Source organism: Coregonus clupeaformis, chromosome 17 (genome assembly GCF_020615455.1).
Source record: "Coregonus clupeaformis isolate EN_2021a chromosome 17, ASM2061545v1, whole genome shotgun sequence".
Classification (NCBI taxonomy): Eukaryota; Metazoa; Chordata; class Actinopteri; order Salmoniformes; family Salmonidae; genus Coregonus; species Coregonus clupeaformis.
The window spans coordinates 5,368,589-5,383,614 of NC_059208.1; the positions used below are offsets into that span (position 1 = coordinate 5,368,589).

The following is a 15,026-nucleotide window of genomic DNA, read 5'->3' on the forward strand; positions in this document are numbered from 1 at the left end:
GTATACAAAAGTATACATTGTCATATTCATTAACTCACAATTGTCCACATGTACTGATAATATTAAACATAACTCATGTAATATTTAATATCCATTTCATTATCAATGGGCTGAAAATAATTGAGCTACTAAGGTTGGTTGCACTGAAGGAAAGCATTTTCTGTTAGACCATTTTGATGGAAACGCCCATTTGGGTGCCATTTACACTCTTGGGTACCCGTCAATCAAACCGAAGCACGCGTCTATTGGTCGTTTAGCCCCAGTAGAAGACAACTCACTTTTTTTTCCGGATGAAGCGGGAAAGACCTGCTGTGCATCCACATTGGATTGCTAGCTACTTGCATATTAAGGTAGGTTTCAAACAACCATTAAACAATAAAAACATGTCGTTTGTAGGGGAAATTATTCATTGCAACACAAAGTAAAAGTTTAGCTGTCTTTTTCTGAGTGGAATGATGTACTGACTTTAAACTAGTTAGCTTGCTACTGTATACAACTAGCTAGTTAGGTAACGCAGTATTCATTCCGTTAACTGACGTTAGCTAGTGTTTCCAGTTTTGAGATCTAGCTATCTAGTTAGCCATTCTCTTGCTCAAGTTCTCTTGATAAGTGCATAACTACATGATGCCAAACTGTTAAGTTTTATCTTTTCCATTCATTGTAATTCCAATAATTCAGAGTGATTCTGCAACACGTGGGATGTGCTCATCAGGGATGTGCTGTTGGCTACGTCATATTCAAGGCGCTCTTTCCTCTCCAGATTCCAACCTGCAATTTGAACCATGGCAAGCAAACCGGTGTGGGAGCAGATAGGTGCAGGATTTGTGCAACATTATTACCAACAGTTTGATTCTGATAGAACCAAACTCGCTGACCTCTATGTGAGTATGTTTTTCATTTCAACACATTTAGAGATGTTTCATGGACCAACCTTGTCATCTGGAAACCTGGGGTGACTCTCAAAAGTATCTTAATTCCTTGCCTCCTCCACTTGGACTCTCGCCTTCAAATAACTTTCGAAAACCCTACAGTTTTCAGCCATTAGCTTCGCTCATTTGAACTACAATCCTGACGTTGTGTTAACGTTTAGAAACGGCAATCATCGCTTGCAATACGGCTTTCGAAACATATGGCCCTTATCTTTCATCATCGAGAAATAATCCTTCAAATAAAAAAGATACACTTACTGTTGCAGTTTTGCCAGATCCATACAGCTATGGGCCCTCCATCCGACAAAAGTACAGTTCACTACACTTCCCGAGTTATGCTTACACACAGGTTTTCGGAGCATGCTAGATAGCACAGGTAGTCTCGTCTTCTCTGTTTTCTCTAAATAAGTGCCGTAACATGGAGATAACCCTATCAATTGAACTTTATTTTATTTTATTATTTCTCGCTGATATGAAGGTTAAGGTCATTATGCTTCCAAAACCATACCGCAAGCGACGTGCGTTAAGATTGAGTGTACAGAAGACGCCTTCATCATGATCAAGGGCTATCCTCCAAAGTGCTTTGAGAAAGTGGCATGGATGGAGAGGACACAAGGAATCGAGGAAAGACTTTTCAGATGGACCCCTGGGGTGTATTCATTGGTCAGATTCTGAAAACAAGAGTTTCTATTGGATAAATTCAGGTAGGTCCCTCCCATTCCGTTTGGTTCCTAAAGTAACGTTTTGCAACGGAATCAGACTAATGAATACACTCCTGCTCATGTTGTTCAGTGTGTAACTGATGTGAGTTCAGTGAGAGTTCACTGTCCTAATAAATGACTGATATGTGTGTCCAGACTGATGCATCATGTTTAACATGGGAAGGAGTTGGTTTCCAGGGTCACAAAGCCATTATGGAGAAGATCACTGTAAGTGACATCTTCATTTAAGTTTCACTTCATCAAAGTAATTATAATGCATAGCCTAATTATTTTCACATGGTACAGACATAATAGACCCCTTATTTGCTCCCTTACTGCAGAGCTTACCGTTCCAGTCAATTCAGCACAGCATCACCGCACAGGACCACCAGCCCACGCCAGACAGCTGTGTAATGAGCATGGTGATGGGACAGCTCAAGGTAGGTCATTTCAAATGTAGTGGATGCATGTCGAGAGACTTGCTGGTGTAACAGAGAGATCATACGAGAAACTCACCCATAGCTTGAGATGGCGCCAGTGATTTGTATCCTTTTCAGTGGCATAACTGGTGTATATGTTGTCAAGTTGGCAGTCACGTGTGTTAACTGTTTGCGAGGCAGAGGATCGTAGTTCAAGTCAGAGGCAAGTTGAGAGAAAAAGCGAAGCTGCTAAGCTAACACAGTGACGCGGGTTACAGTGGTGCCGTGACCCAGATTCACAGTTGCGTTTAGATCAAAGACCCTACTTTAAGCCCAGTCAGACACAAATTGAGGGAGGAAATGAAGCTGCTAAGCTAGCACAGTGACGCCGGTTACCCTGGGTACAAAAAAAGTCATGAAATAATAAATTGCGGGAGCATTCATCGTCTTTATTTCACCGCTAAACATGGAAGGGGCTGTTCCTGTTTTCATTTTAATACCACCTAAAGACATTTTGTTTCAAATCAAATTGATGGTTCCTATTATGGTTAATTTCTACTGTATGTAATGTTAGATGAGCATCATCCTCTACAAATATAGTTTACTCATATTTTCTTTAACAGGCTGACGCGGACCAGGTGATGGGCTTTCAACAAACGTTCCTGCTGAAGAACGTGGACAACAAATGGATCTGCACAAATGATATGTTCAGATTGGCACTACATAACTTTGGAGCATAGCAGGAAATAGAAGGATCACGTACCTTCCACAGAGTTAGCTTTTTATATTACATTTCGACTTTACATGTATGTGTTAGAATGCTTGTCAGATTCTTTTGTCGTCAACCTGTTCTTCTGTATTTGGAAGAAATTAAGACAGATGTGTTCTGCACAGTTAAAACTGCATACTGTTGTGACAGTGGTGGTGAATGATGATGTCCAGACATGGTTCACAGGAACACAACATAATAAATTAATTCCCAAATATGTTCCTGGTACGATTTGCCTTATTCTGTTATTATTCAAACTATCCCTATATTCAAACTATCCCTATTAGTTCCCAATATTGGAGAACATTTCATCCATACATGCCTTGTTATTAGGAAATGGCACCCTATAAAACCCTCAAACTCAACTCTGGACCTCGAAGCCAGTTCCACTACATTTTTTCATTGTTCCTTTATAATCAGGGACTGATTTAGACCTGGGACACCAGGTGTGAGTAATTATCAGCTTGAACAGAACCAGCAGGCTCCAGACCTCGTAGGTTAAGAGTCGAGTACCCCTGCTATAAAGTATAGGGTGCCATTTCTGACTCAGTTTAATTAGGGAAGATCTCAATTGCATAATCCTCGTGTCCTCTCCTTCTCAAAACCCATTGGATGAGAAAGCCAGAAGTCCCACCCCTCTGACCTCCAATGGGTTGAGAAGGAGACTAGTAGAGTATGTGAGGATTATGCAATTGAGATCTTCCCATAGTTTCTTGCCAGGTACAAACTGCCTCCTACATGGCTGCTTACTCATAACAGTTTAATGCTGATCATGTGAAGCACATGCTCAAATGAAGGCTAGCCAGCTTCATCCTCACTTTTTTCAGTTTCCTTCCTATGAAGAGCCCTTGACCCACAACCTTATACACTTGTATAGTAATGCATGTCATTCATCATGTAAACTCCTATAAGTTGTTCAGGCTACGCGTATGTTGTCCTGCAACACAAAACAAACGTCTGCTTCTGAAATGGCACCCTATATGCTGCAATACTTTTGAACAGGGCAAGTAGTGCCCTATATAGGGAATAGGGTGCCATTTCAGATGCAGTCAAGCAAATTATGACGGCAGGCTCTCTAGTTTAAGACCAAGACATAGGCCCAGATGACCTATTGACCCTGGTAGTAAATGCAACCCAGACACCAAATCCTCTTACAGGAAGATGAGCAAAACATTATGAACACATTCTGCTACAGTACTTCGTTTGTCACTTCTGAAACAATGTACACCAGGGGTGTCCAACTCATTCCATGGAGGGCCTAGTGTCTGCTGGTTTTTGGTTTTTCCTTTCAATTAAAGACAACCAGGTGAGGGGAGTTCCTTACTAATTACTGACCATAATTCATCAACAAGTACAAGGGAGGAGCAAAAACCCGCAGACACTCGGCCCTCCGTGGAATGAGTTTGACACGATGTACACTGTCATCTCACTACCATGACTGGCCCCTTGTTCACATATGACGCATATCGAATAATTTCACGCTCAAGGCCATTGTGCTGAGTGTTGCTCTTAAATACATTTCCATCATGAGGAATACAATAATGCGTAAAGAATGCTGAGAGTTTTTATTTGAGGAGATAACAGTAGCCTGTAACAGTTTTGGGCTAGGTCAGCAATATTAGTGTTGGCCTCCAGGGGGCGATCACAGTTGGCGACTATTCACCAGAAGTTATTTATTTTCAACTGAAGGTGGCGATTTGAAGAGACACTGTCGCGATGCAACTGTTGACAATGCAACCCTGACTATAGGAGTGAAAGTTGAGGAAAGTTCAACTTTAAGAAATGTATCAGCAACATGTTAACCAATTGGGGTGTATTGTTAAATTGTGTTTGATTTGTGCAAATTAAAGGCCTTTGTGCAAAAATTGTTGATACGGTTGTCGTAAGGGCTTTGAAGAGATAGTCACTCGCCAGCCACTAGTCGACCATGTCGTTAGGGCACCAATCAAGACATTTACAAGCATATATGATGAACCAATTAACAATGTAAATCTGTGTTCATGTCTCGCTCCAGACGATAGTTTTACAGAATGGTGGTGATTGAATAGCTTTAGATGACCTTTGGCCATAATTAGTAGATTTATCCGTTTTTGCGTAACATTCAAAATATAATGATAATAAGAAAAATATTGTTATTCTTGATTTATACCTTTCAAATACTATTGCAATTTTATTTTAGCCATTTCTAACACACATTACTTCATTCTAATAAAGATAGCTACGTACTCACATTCTTATAAAAACATTTTCTTCAAATAATGGACTGGCAGGGTCGTCTACCATTGGCTGATGAACAGTGGCATGATTTGACGTCACCATACTCTCTTTGGCCCGCCCCTTTGCCTCAATTTCCGGATAGTCTATTGGTTGTTTTGAATTGTACCATGTGACTAGCTAGCTTTTTCCAGAGCCTTCATTCTGTCTGTAGCCACTCCCACATCTCTTTAGTGCTCTTATATAATGTTTATTAGCCCAATTAACTAATCAATTAAGCGTCAAATGGAATGAAATCACTACCAAACTTCAACTATGTTTGGAACGTTCCCCAATTTAGTCCACAGCTAACTTCAATCTCATTGGTCATCTTCCGTATATGCTAATTAGGACCTAAACGTCATGTCCTGAACACAAGCGCCATTTTTTTTTTTTTACTTCAGGAGGAGGGTGAAACAGCATAATACATCAATTATTTCACTTTAATGTAAATCATTCTTTCCTGAATTAACTTTGGCGGCTGCATCTTGTCTGGAGAGGTGAGTGGCAGAGCATCGTCCAGGTGGATTGATTGCACACTTCCGTGACACCGAGACTGAAGCTCTCGCGGATTGGTGAAACTATCCAGATACGAAAAAAAAAAAATCGCGACAGACATCCTTTTATAACCGGAGACGCCAAAGCAAAGGTAATTTTATGTCAGTGAGCATCCTCAACAGTTCATCACAAATCTACACCTATTGTAGCCATTGTCAACATTTGCGCAGGTCCGCTGTCACAAGTCAGCCAACCAAGCATGTGTGTATGCAGTTCACCAATGATTTATCATTGAGTTCAACACAGCTAGCTAGCATTTTAGCTTCTGTGTTTTTATTCCCGCCAATGTATACAATTCGATAGGTTTAGTTATGTTTTTGTTCGCTTTTGATTACCGTTCATGGCACAGGCGTCCGATTCGAATGGTAGTTGCCCTTTCAACTTCGATGGTAGTTTCTGTGCCTACCTACCATGGTGACCACGGGTAACTGAGAATCAGGATTTGATTCCGTAAAGGGAGCCTGAAAAACGGTTACCACATCCAAGGAAGGCACCAGGAACGCAAATGATCAACTCCCGAGTCAGGGAGGTAACGTTAACTAACTAGCCAGCTAGTGGCGAAAATAACAATACTGGACTCTTTCGACTCCCTGTAATTGGAATGAGTACACATAAAATACTTCAATAAGGATCCATTACTGGTTCTTAGAAATGATGTTTAGAGGTCAGTGGTCAGAAACGTATGAAATTGACATGATTTATGTTTTAACAGTAACATTTGACTGCCAGTTGTGACAATGTCCAATGGGGTGACGCCAAAAAATGAATGGAAAAATAAGTGAAATGGAAAAAAAATAAAGCATGAAGCAGGTAACTTTTTATTGAGGTTTAGTGATATTACTATGAAACTTAACCAAGTTTCTCGCTATTACATTTTGAGTATCATCATTATACAAGGAAATTGTGTTTTTCGATTGAAATACCAGATCATGATTACCGATTTAAAGACCGAAGTAACTAAATAATGAGTAACAATTATTTTCTTGTCTATTTGGGAATCCTTAAACCTTTATACTAACATGTATTGAAATGTCACACCAGAGGACACATTCAAGGCACCAATACATGAAATGGTTCATTAAATTGGATATAAACTTAACACATAAGGTGGCCATATAACATTGAGTTGTTTAGACATTAATTTTTCACTTTTGTTTTGGCCAAATGGCAACTACCCAAATGTTCATGTTATCTTGCTGTGGGGGGGTGTGTTAGATTTGGAGAGTAGCTATATAAGCTAACAGATGATGATTGGTGAGGGTAACGTTATCTAGCTATATGAATGCATTTATAATTCTTTAAAATGATGTTACTAGGTTATATGGGCCATGAATAGGTTATATAAACACATGAATCCATAGGCTACATTCATGTGTAGTGTATTTTCATTTAGGCCTATCCATGTTGACAATTTGGAATGCACCCAGGTTGTTATACTAACCTCATCCCCAGGCTTATTGTTATGGTACTTTTATGCACCGTTTATGATTAACTAGTAAGCTAACAGATCTGGGCTAACTGAGTTGGTAAGTGTAAAGTGTACTGTAGGTTATATTACCTGGCCTAACAAGATGCCTCTCTCTTTTAGGAAGCTGAGGAACAATGTATCAAGTCCCTGTTGGAAACTTGGAAAACATCAGAAAAACAAGGAGAAAAGTGAAACACATTTTGAGTGACTTTGGACTGGAGAATTGTGAAGTCCTTCTGGAAGTATGTTTTTGTTGTGCAGTTTTTATGTTTAGAACTATCAGATCAGTGTAGCAAATATTGTTTGGCGGCTAGATGAATGCCTAATTATTGCCATTTTACCCATTGTTTAGATTCATGGATTGTACTTTTCCCATAACTTTTAAAGACTCTGTGTCCCATATGGCACCCTGTTCCCTATGGGCTTTAGTGTACTATAAAGGGAATAAGGTGCCATTTGGGATGCGCAACAGTGAATGATCAGAGATAATTGATCAGTGTTGTTCTCTTCCTGATACTTAACTGTATGTTGTGTCACCATCTTCCAGGAGCTGCAGAAGGAGAAGGAGAAGAACTCTGATGAAGATTCTGATTCTGATGAGGCGTTCCAGGAGACCGAGTGGGTGGACCTCAGTGAGCCCTTTCTAGGCAAGAGGAAGAAAAAGGTAAAATAGCACCTGGAAAGATGAGCTAGTCTGATAGGGATGTCAACAAACCAAGCAAGTGTTTAAATTGAAACAGAATAGTTTATAGTTCAACTGATTGATTAAATGTGCCAATATTTCTGGGGTCTGTGGAAATGCATAGCCACTGACGTTGAATATATATATAATGCTATTTTATTTTTATTTTTCATCAGTTGATTCAGATCTTACTTAATCTGCATATGAAATGGACCCCTATTCCCCAAATTCCCACCCTATCCCCATATGGCTCTGGTCAAAGGTGGTGCACTATGTAGGGACACACCCTTTCTGACAAAAAAAACCCAACATTTATTCCTTAAAGTGAAGTGACCGGTCAATTTAAAATGGTCTTCTTTTGCTAATCACTCTTGTTATCTGTGCGTTTCCTTCCCCAGTGGCCGTACCGCACGCGGCTGTTGTGCTGCACCCTCTGTAAGTACTCCACCCGGAACTGGTACTCCTACAAGAGTCATCTACAGCGGAGCCATGAGTATGAGAGGAAACTGTGTGCTCTGGCTCCCTGCCAGATCTGCCCCTTCGTCGCCCACCCCCGAGTCCTCAAGAAGCACCTCCTCCTCTTCCATGGCTCTCCGAACGTGGACCAAGATGCAGCGTCTCTGCATTCAACTACCAAGAAAGGGGACCGATTTAAGTGTCGTAAATGCCGATATGTGGACTCAAACCTGTTCTCAATGAAGAAGCACGTCCTGCTGAACCACCTGGAGAAGCTGTGGCACCACTTTTCAGGACGGATACCAGACACTAAGTTCCCCCATTCAGCCTCCAAGCAGTTCTGTAAGGTGTGCAAAATGGCCATCGAAAGCACAGAGCACATGCTGCACCACATCCTGGCCTCTCCCACTCACCAGTGGGCCTGCGCTCAGATAAGGACCTGGATCTTAGAGAACACTCAGTATGTCAAGCCTTCAAATTACCAAACACTGGCCCCTAAAAACCAGCTGCCAAAGTTGTCCAGTCCTGAGCAGCTGGCAGGGCCCAACCAGAGCTTCCTCCCCCCTCAGGCTTCAACCCTGGTTCAGCTGGCCAGTGCCGAGGCTAAGGGCCTTCTCCAGCCTGGTGCTACTGTCAACCTGCAGAGTGCTATGCCACAGGGGGCCATCTCAGCCACCATGCCCATCGGCCAGACCATGGTCAGACTGCCCTCTGGCACCTCACTACCTGGTGCTCCTCACAACCAGGTGCCTTTCACCATAGGGGTCCAAGGTCAGCAGCAGGCCCAGCAGGTCTTCCTGCCCCCAAGGGTGCAGATCAGCATTCCAGGGATGTCCCAGTCCCTCATGATGACTCAGCGCCTCCCACTGAACCATGGGACCCCCCAGGGTACCATGCTCCAGAGCACCCCTCAGGGTACCATGCTGACCTCCCAGTCCCTCCTCAGCCACCTCATCCCCACAGGCAACAAGGTCAACGGCATGCCCACCTACACTTTCGCCACGCCGGTGGGAATGCCCGGCCAGACGAGTAACGTCCAGCTGATCAGCAAGGCTCCTCAACCCATCAAACCAGCAGGTAATCCCGCTCTCAACGCCAAAGCCAAGAAGTGGATCACCTGTCCCATCTGTAATGAACTGCTCCCCTCCAATGTCTATGAGGCTCACCAACAGGCTGCCCACAAGGCCCAGCCCAGAACAGCCAAGCAGCAGGGCCTTGCCGCCCGCGCTCCCTTCCTCAGGAAGATGCCTGACAAGACAGTCAAGTGTTTGAAGTGTAAGATCCTCCTGTCTGAGAAGGGCCTCTTTGAACACCTGCTGCACGGGCTCAACTGTCTCTACTGTCCTGGGATGTTCTACTCCATCCAACAACTGGTTGAACACACAAATACACAACACAACCCCACACAGAAGGCCAACTGTGACTTCATGAGGCGGGAGTATAGACTGTACACAGATGACAGCGGTAACCTTCTGTTCCCCTACTTTGACATCAACACCACGGCCCCCAAAGAGATCCTGGGAGACGGAGAGCTGAAACTGGCTCTGGTCACCAACTCCCTGGACCTGATCTTCCTCAAGATGCAGCCTGGTGGTAAACAGGAAGTGTGTCGGAACCCCAGTAAAACGACGCGGACCGACTGCCCCTTCTGTGAAGAGAAGTGTGTCACAGTGGAGAACTACCAGGCCCATCTGAGTGAGAAGCACTGCATCGCGCCCACCGTCCACGCCATCCTCAAGACCGCAGCGTTCAAATGCATCTACTGTAACGGCGTTTACACAGGCAAGACCACGCAGAGAGCTATAGTCATCCATCTACAACGCTGCCGCCGTGCACCCAAGACCCCTAAAGACGCAGACAGACTCCAGTCCGCCCCCACCAATGGACGCCAGCAGCAGGTCATGGCCTTTAACCAGATGATCCAGGTGCCAGGTCTGTACTCTGCCCAGCTCCCTCCCGTCCCCATGGCAGCAGCGCTGGCCTCCGTCCCCGTCCCCCAGCCCTCTGAGTCTCCTGCTGAGCTGCAGAGCAAACTGAGGCTGGAGGCGGCCTTCAGGGAGGCCATGGAGGCCAACAAGAAAGCGAGGGATGCCCGGGCAGCCTTCCGTAAGCAACGAGAGAAGGAGAAACGAGAGCAGGCACCCCTAACAGACCCCTCTATTCAGCTAGCACTGGACCCCAGTGGGATGGAGAAACGCCCCTCTGAGGAGCGTAAAGACTTCCTCACTAGATACTTTCACACCAAGCCATATCCCACAAAGAAGGAGTCTGAGGAGCTCTCCAAGAGACTGTGGCTGACCCGGACTGAGGTGTCCACCCTGTTTGGGATGAAGCGCACCAAGTGCATGAAGGCGATCCAGAGGAACAGCCCTACCATCATCATGGGCTTCAACATGACCGAGCTGAAGAAACTTAAGCACGACCTCCTCATCCCAGAGGTGGAACCTGCAGAACCTGAGAAGATGGCTGACCATGAAGTGGAACCCGAAGAACCAGAACAGACAGATTCTCCAGGAAGGGAACCAGCAGAACCAGAAATTTCTGTTCCAGAAGAAGATCCCTTAGAACCACATCAGATGGATGTTCCAGAGATGCATCCTTTAGAACCAGAGCCGATGGCTGTCTGAGTTGTCACTTCAGAGTACATGTACAGTGTATATAGATACCTTTACCTGGCTGACTGCAGCAGATTGCAGTGCCCTGAAATGTATACTTTTATATTGATGTTGATCTGCCTGCTAGTGTGGTCAAGATTAAATGTCAACTTAATTTTAGATGTTTACTTATTATTCTCCTTTTCGTAGAACTGTAATTCAAATGTTGACATTCTCACAGGCTATATGTTAGAACAAACCTCTGTATACAAGTGTAAAAAATCTAAAGCCAGGATTTTGTTAGTTAAGTCAATTCTGGTTCAACAAAGGGTATTGATTCTGAGTGACTCTCCGTTTTCAGGGGTATGTTACGAGAGCTGTGTTACATACAACCAACGCATGGTTATATCCACCATTTCTTTCTAGTGGGCATCTTTTAGAGATTTTTTCAGCCCATTGACAATGATTCAGTTCGAAGGATATTTTACTTGCTGCTTGTTTTGAAATGCTGTCTTAACTGTAAAAGCTATAAAGCACACCTGTATTTAGTATTATGGAATACTCATGGTATACAAATTGAGAATTGATTACTGACTTTTAAGCAACTAAATCATTAACTCATGTTCAAAACATAATGAACAGTATTTGTAAATGTTGTTTATCACCATGAGTATCATCAAAATACCTTTTTTCTGTAAGTGAGGTATGATAGTTACTGGCCATCGTTCTCAATAGTAACTCAAATCTATTATGTGGTTATATGAGTCCATTGACCAGATGAGACTGAGTATAATCATAACTGTAAGATATAGTCCAGCTTTTTTATTTTCAGAATGTGTATCAACAGCTATGCTATTCTTCCCTCTAATGATACTATGTAATGGATCGTTATGAGTTTGCTCAGATACTGAATTGTTCCATAGCCTCCATCACTTTCACCTTTGCTTTCCTCACCCTTGTTATGTTGCTGTTTGTGTTTTTTTTGTCCACTCATTTTGTTGAAAGTTATAATTTTTTGGGAAAACAGAATACCTCTCCTGGTGTTTTTACCATTATTTTCATAAGTTAATTCCTCTATGGCAAGGGTGTCAAACTCATTCCATGGAGGGCCTAGAGTCTGCTGTTTTTTTTCTCCCTTTTCTTTTCAATTAGGACCTAGACAACCAGGTGAGGACAAGGGAGGAGCGAAAACCTGCATACACTCGGCCCTCCTTGGAATGAGTTTGACTAGTGAGTTTTTCGTCTTTGTTTCTTCCTGTCACATTTGCAATTGATTGTCAGGTTTATGTACTATATACCTGTTGGGTTTTCTATGGTTTCAGTCCTTGAGAAGCATAAATGTATTTGGACTTGAAGGTTTGAGCCTGCTGATGCATTGTGGCAGAATTGTGCAGAATAAACACTTTTTCCTATAAATATTTCACTCCTTCAACTTATTTCTCATGAATGGGTGTCCATCTGGGAAAGGTGGTCTCTATCCAAAGTGGGATATTGTAAAATAAAATACTAGCTAATGGCATTACTTGTATTACTATCCGTAGAGATCCTAATTTTGTTTATATCGCTGTGGCCGACAAGTACCAAAGATTTTAATAACTAAACCAAGAAACTACAGCCCATCGTTTCAAACGGGAACAAATGAGTCCGTGGGCGTAACAAGCAAGGAGGTGGACAGAGACATGCACGAGCTAGCGACATCCTGTTGGCGTGTTCTAGTATACATTTGCATATTTCCGTTAAGGAACGCCTACTCTGAAGGGTGCGTGTGCAATAACTCAATTCGCCTTTGCACTCCTAAACAACGCAAAAACATTGGCAAAGAGTAACGTCAACAAAACTTTGGCAACTGTTCGTAACAGATTGTAGTTTTGGGAACAGAACTGTATTGAGATCAAATGTTTCATTGGTGAGAATTTGCAGAATCTCGGCCAAAATCCATCTCGTTCCATCTTCCACTGCCGGACACTGGGCTTCCTCTCGTGAGTGAAACTCCAAGCGGATGCTTCACATTTATACATCCGGTGAAATATCTGTCTCATTGTTCTATCTGTGCGTGTACTGACTCGCCTGGTATGCGCCGTCCATTCATATGGTCTCTTATTAGTGACGTAATGCGCAAGCGTGATCAACAGGGTTTCGACTAGTTACCACTGCCACAAAGTCAACATTTGCTATATCGTAAATACTCCTGAAAAGAAAAATGCAACTTTTGTTCTTAATTTAAGGATAGGGTTAGCAGTGTGGTTAAGGTTAGGGTTGAAATCAAATTTTTAAAAGATACATTGTAGAAATGGGCTGGGTTTATGACTTTGTGGCTGTTGTAACTACATAAGACGTTTTCCTGTCGTTGGTCTTTTCACCTGACAGACGCAGGCTACCGGTTTGTTTCAATTCACGCTTTGGGGCTTGATCTAATTTCATACGGTAAGAGTGTTTTGAAACCTTAGCTACTTCTACATTTTCAATGCTGTAATATTACTTGAGGTCTTTCAACTTTCTGGAAATTTCCAAGCCAGTGCTAGCTAGTTAGCGACATTGCTAGCTAACGTTAGCTAGCTAGGCTTCCAACAGTGGCAATACAGTACTTTTTCGTTTTTAGCCTCAGTTATCTAATTTATATCTAGAGAAACTGGTGTTCCGCTGTTAGATATAGTTAGAAAGAACATTTTGACATTTTGTTCAGAAAAACAAAGTTGTACCAAGTCGTTATAACGTTAAACGTGTTACTTTCCAACATTTCTCTCCCAGGAGATACGTGTTAAGACTGCACCAGCAATATGTCGTATATGCTACCGCATCTCCACAACGGCTGGCAGGTCGACCAAGCTATTCTATCCGAGGAAGACAGAGCCCTGGTTATTAGGTTTGGACACGATTGGGACCCAACATGTATGAAAATGGACGAGGTGTTGTACAGCATAGCTGAAAAGGTAAGATGCATGTTGTACCAATGTTGATGTTTGTATTAAAACATTTGTCAATACATTTAATTGAACGTTGGTATTTTTACAGTACAAACATAACTATTCCTCCCTACAGGTGAAAAACTTTGCAGTCATCTATTTGGTGGACATCACAGAGGTGCCAGACTTCAACAAGATGTATGAGCTGTATGACCCTTGCACTGTCATGTTCTTCTTCAGGTGAGTTTCAAGTTGTCATCATGTCCACCGTCACTTCAGAGCCCTGCAAAGAAATCTCTAGTTTTGACTTGCTAAATTAATGCAAATGAACAAAAAAAATGGGTATAGTGAACACAGGCCCTCATGCCCTCATTCCATATAGACTAGTTGTGAAAAGCAAAGGGATACTCAGTCTTAACAGCCCCACGCTGCTTCAGTTGACTGAACTCTCCCCTGTTTTAGTCCTGCATGACTCTGTGAAACTAAAATATTCCTTCTCTCGACCTCTGCACTGTTCTAGGAACAAGCACATCATGATAGATCTGGGGACTGGTAACAACAACAAGATCAACTGGACCATGGAGGACAAGCAGGAGATGATTGACATTGTTGAGACCGTTTACCGAGGGGCGAGAAAGGGACGAGGTCTGGTCGTATCTCCGAAGGACTATTCCACAAAATACAGATACTGATTGGTTCTTTCCATTGCTTTGTGTGATGCCCAATGGGAGCAAATCTGTCCTTTCAATATTAGACTTTCTGAACAGCTGGACTACAGACAGGCTCTGAATAGAGGGGGCCTGCTCTCTTTTTTTATGTTACAGCCAAGTCACCTTTTTTCAACAGCAGTCATAAAAACCATAATTTGTTGTTTTTGTATTTAATAAATGTTGTGTTCATATGAGATTGCCATTTAGTTGTCACGTCACAGCCTGTTTTCTCTGACCCAGATTAAGGCTAGTCCTCGATTTTTAAGTCATTCTGGATTTAATAATCTCAATTAAAAGGTTGTTTTTAGTTCAGGGCGGCTTAATCTGGGTCTGGAAAATTGGCGCATATGTTTAATCTGTGGTGTATATGTGATTTGGCTAGTGATGTACCTGGCTGCCCACGCTCCCTTCCTCAGGAAGATGACTGTCAAATGTGTTGTGTAAGATAATGCGGTCTGAGAAGCCTCTTTGAACACCTGCTGCATGGGCTCTACTGTCCTGGGATGTTCTACTCCATCCTACAACTGGTTGAACACACAAACACAACCCAACACAGAAGGCCAACTGTGACTTCATGAGGCGGG

General features: G+C 42.7%; 3 protein-coding genes across 4 annotated transcripts; all 3 read left to right on the forward strand.

The window, feature by feature from the left end:
• The first annotated feature begins 262 nt into the window (after positions 1–262).
• On the forward strand, positions 263–3,035 carry LOC121585593 (nuclear transport factor 2-like). Its single transcript, XM_041901917.2, has 5 exons — positions 263–350; positions 761–881; positions 1,787–1,858; positions 1,972–2,070; positions 2,673–3,035. Exons 2-5 carry the CDS (start codon positions 783–785, stop codon positions 2,787–2,789), a joined length of 387 nt encoding a protein of 128 aa, XP_041757851.1. The 5' UTR covers positions 263–350; positions 761–782; the 3' UTR covers positions 2,790–3,035.
• Positions 3,036–5,433: 2,398 nt separating this feature from the next.
• LOC121586511 (activity-dependent neuroprotector homeobox protein 2) lies at positions 5,434–12,245 on the forward strand. Of its 2 annotated transcripts, XM_041903246.2 has the most exons (5): positions 5,434–5,720; positions 6,342–6,439; positions 7,218–7,339; positions 7,645–7,761; positions 8,178–12,245. In XM_041903246.2, the coding sequence occupies exons 3-5, from the start codon at positions 7,232–7,234 to the stop codon at positions 10,860–10,862; spliced, it is 2,910 nt and encodes a 969-aa protein (XP_041759180.1). In that variant the 5' UTR covers positions 5,434–5,720; positions 6,342–6,439; positions 7,218–7,231; the 3' UTR covers positions 10,863–12,245. The 2 variants fall into 2 exon arrangements, with proteins under 2 accessions (XP_041759180.1, XP_041759179.1); XM_041903245.2 differs by lacking the exon at positions 6,342–6,439.
• Positions 12,246–12,939: 694 nt separating this feature from the next.
• On the forward strand, positions 12,940–14,636 carry LOC121586512 (thioredoxin-like protein 4A). Its single transcript, XM_041903247.2, has 4 exons — positions 12,940–13,253; positions 13,578–13,759; positions 13,869–13,972; positions 14,253–14,636. The coding sequence occupies exons 2-4, from the start codon at positions 13,607–13,609 to the stop codon at positions 14,422–14,424; spliced, it is 429 nt and encodes a 142-aa protein (XP_041759181.1). The 5' UTR covers positions 12,940–13,253; positions 13,578–13,606; the 3' UTR covers positions 14,425–14,636.
• The last annotated feature ends 390 nt before the right edge of the window (positions 14,637–15,026 follow it).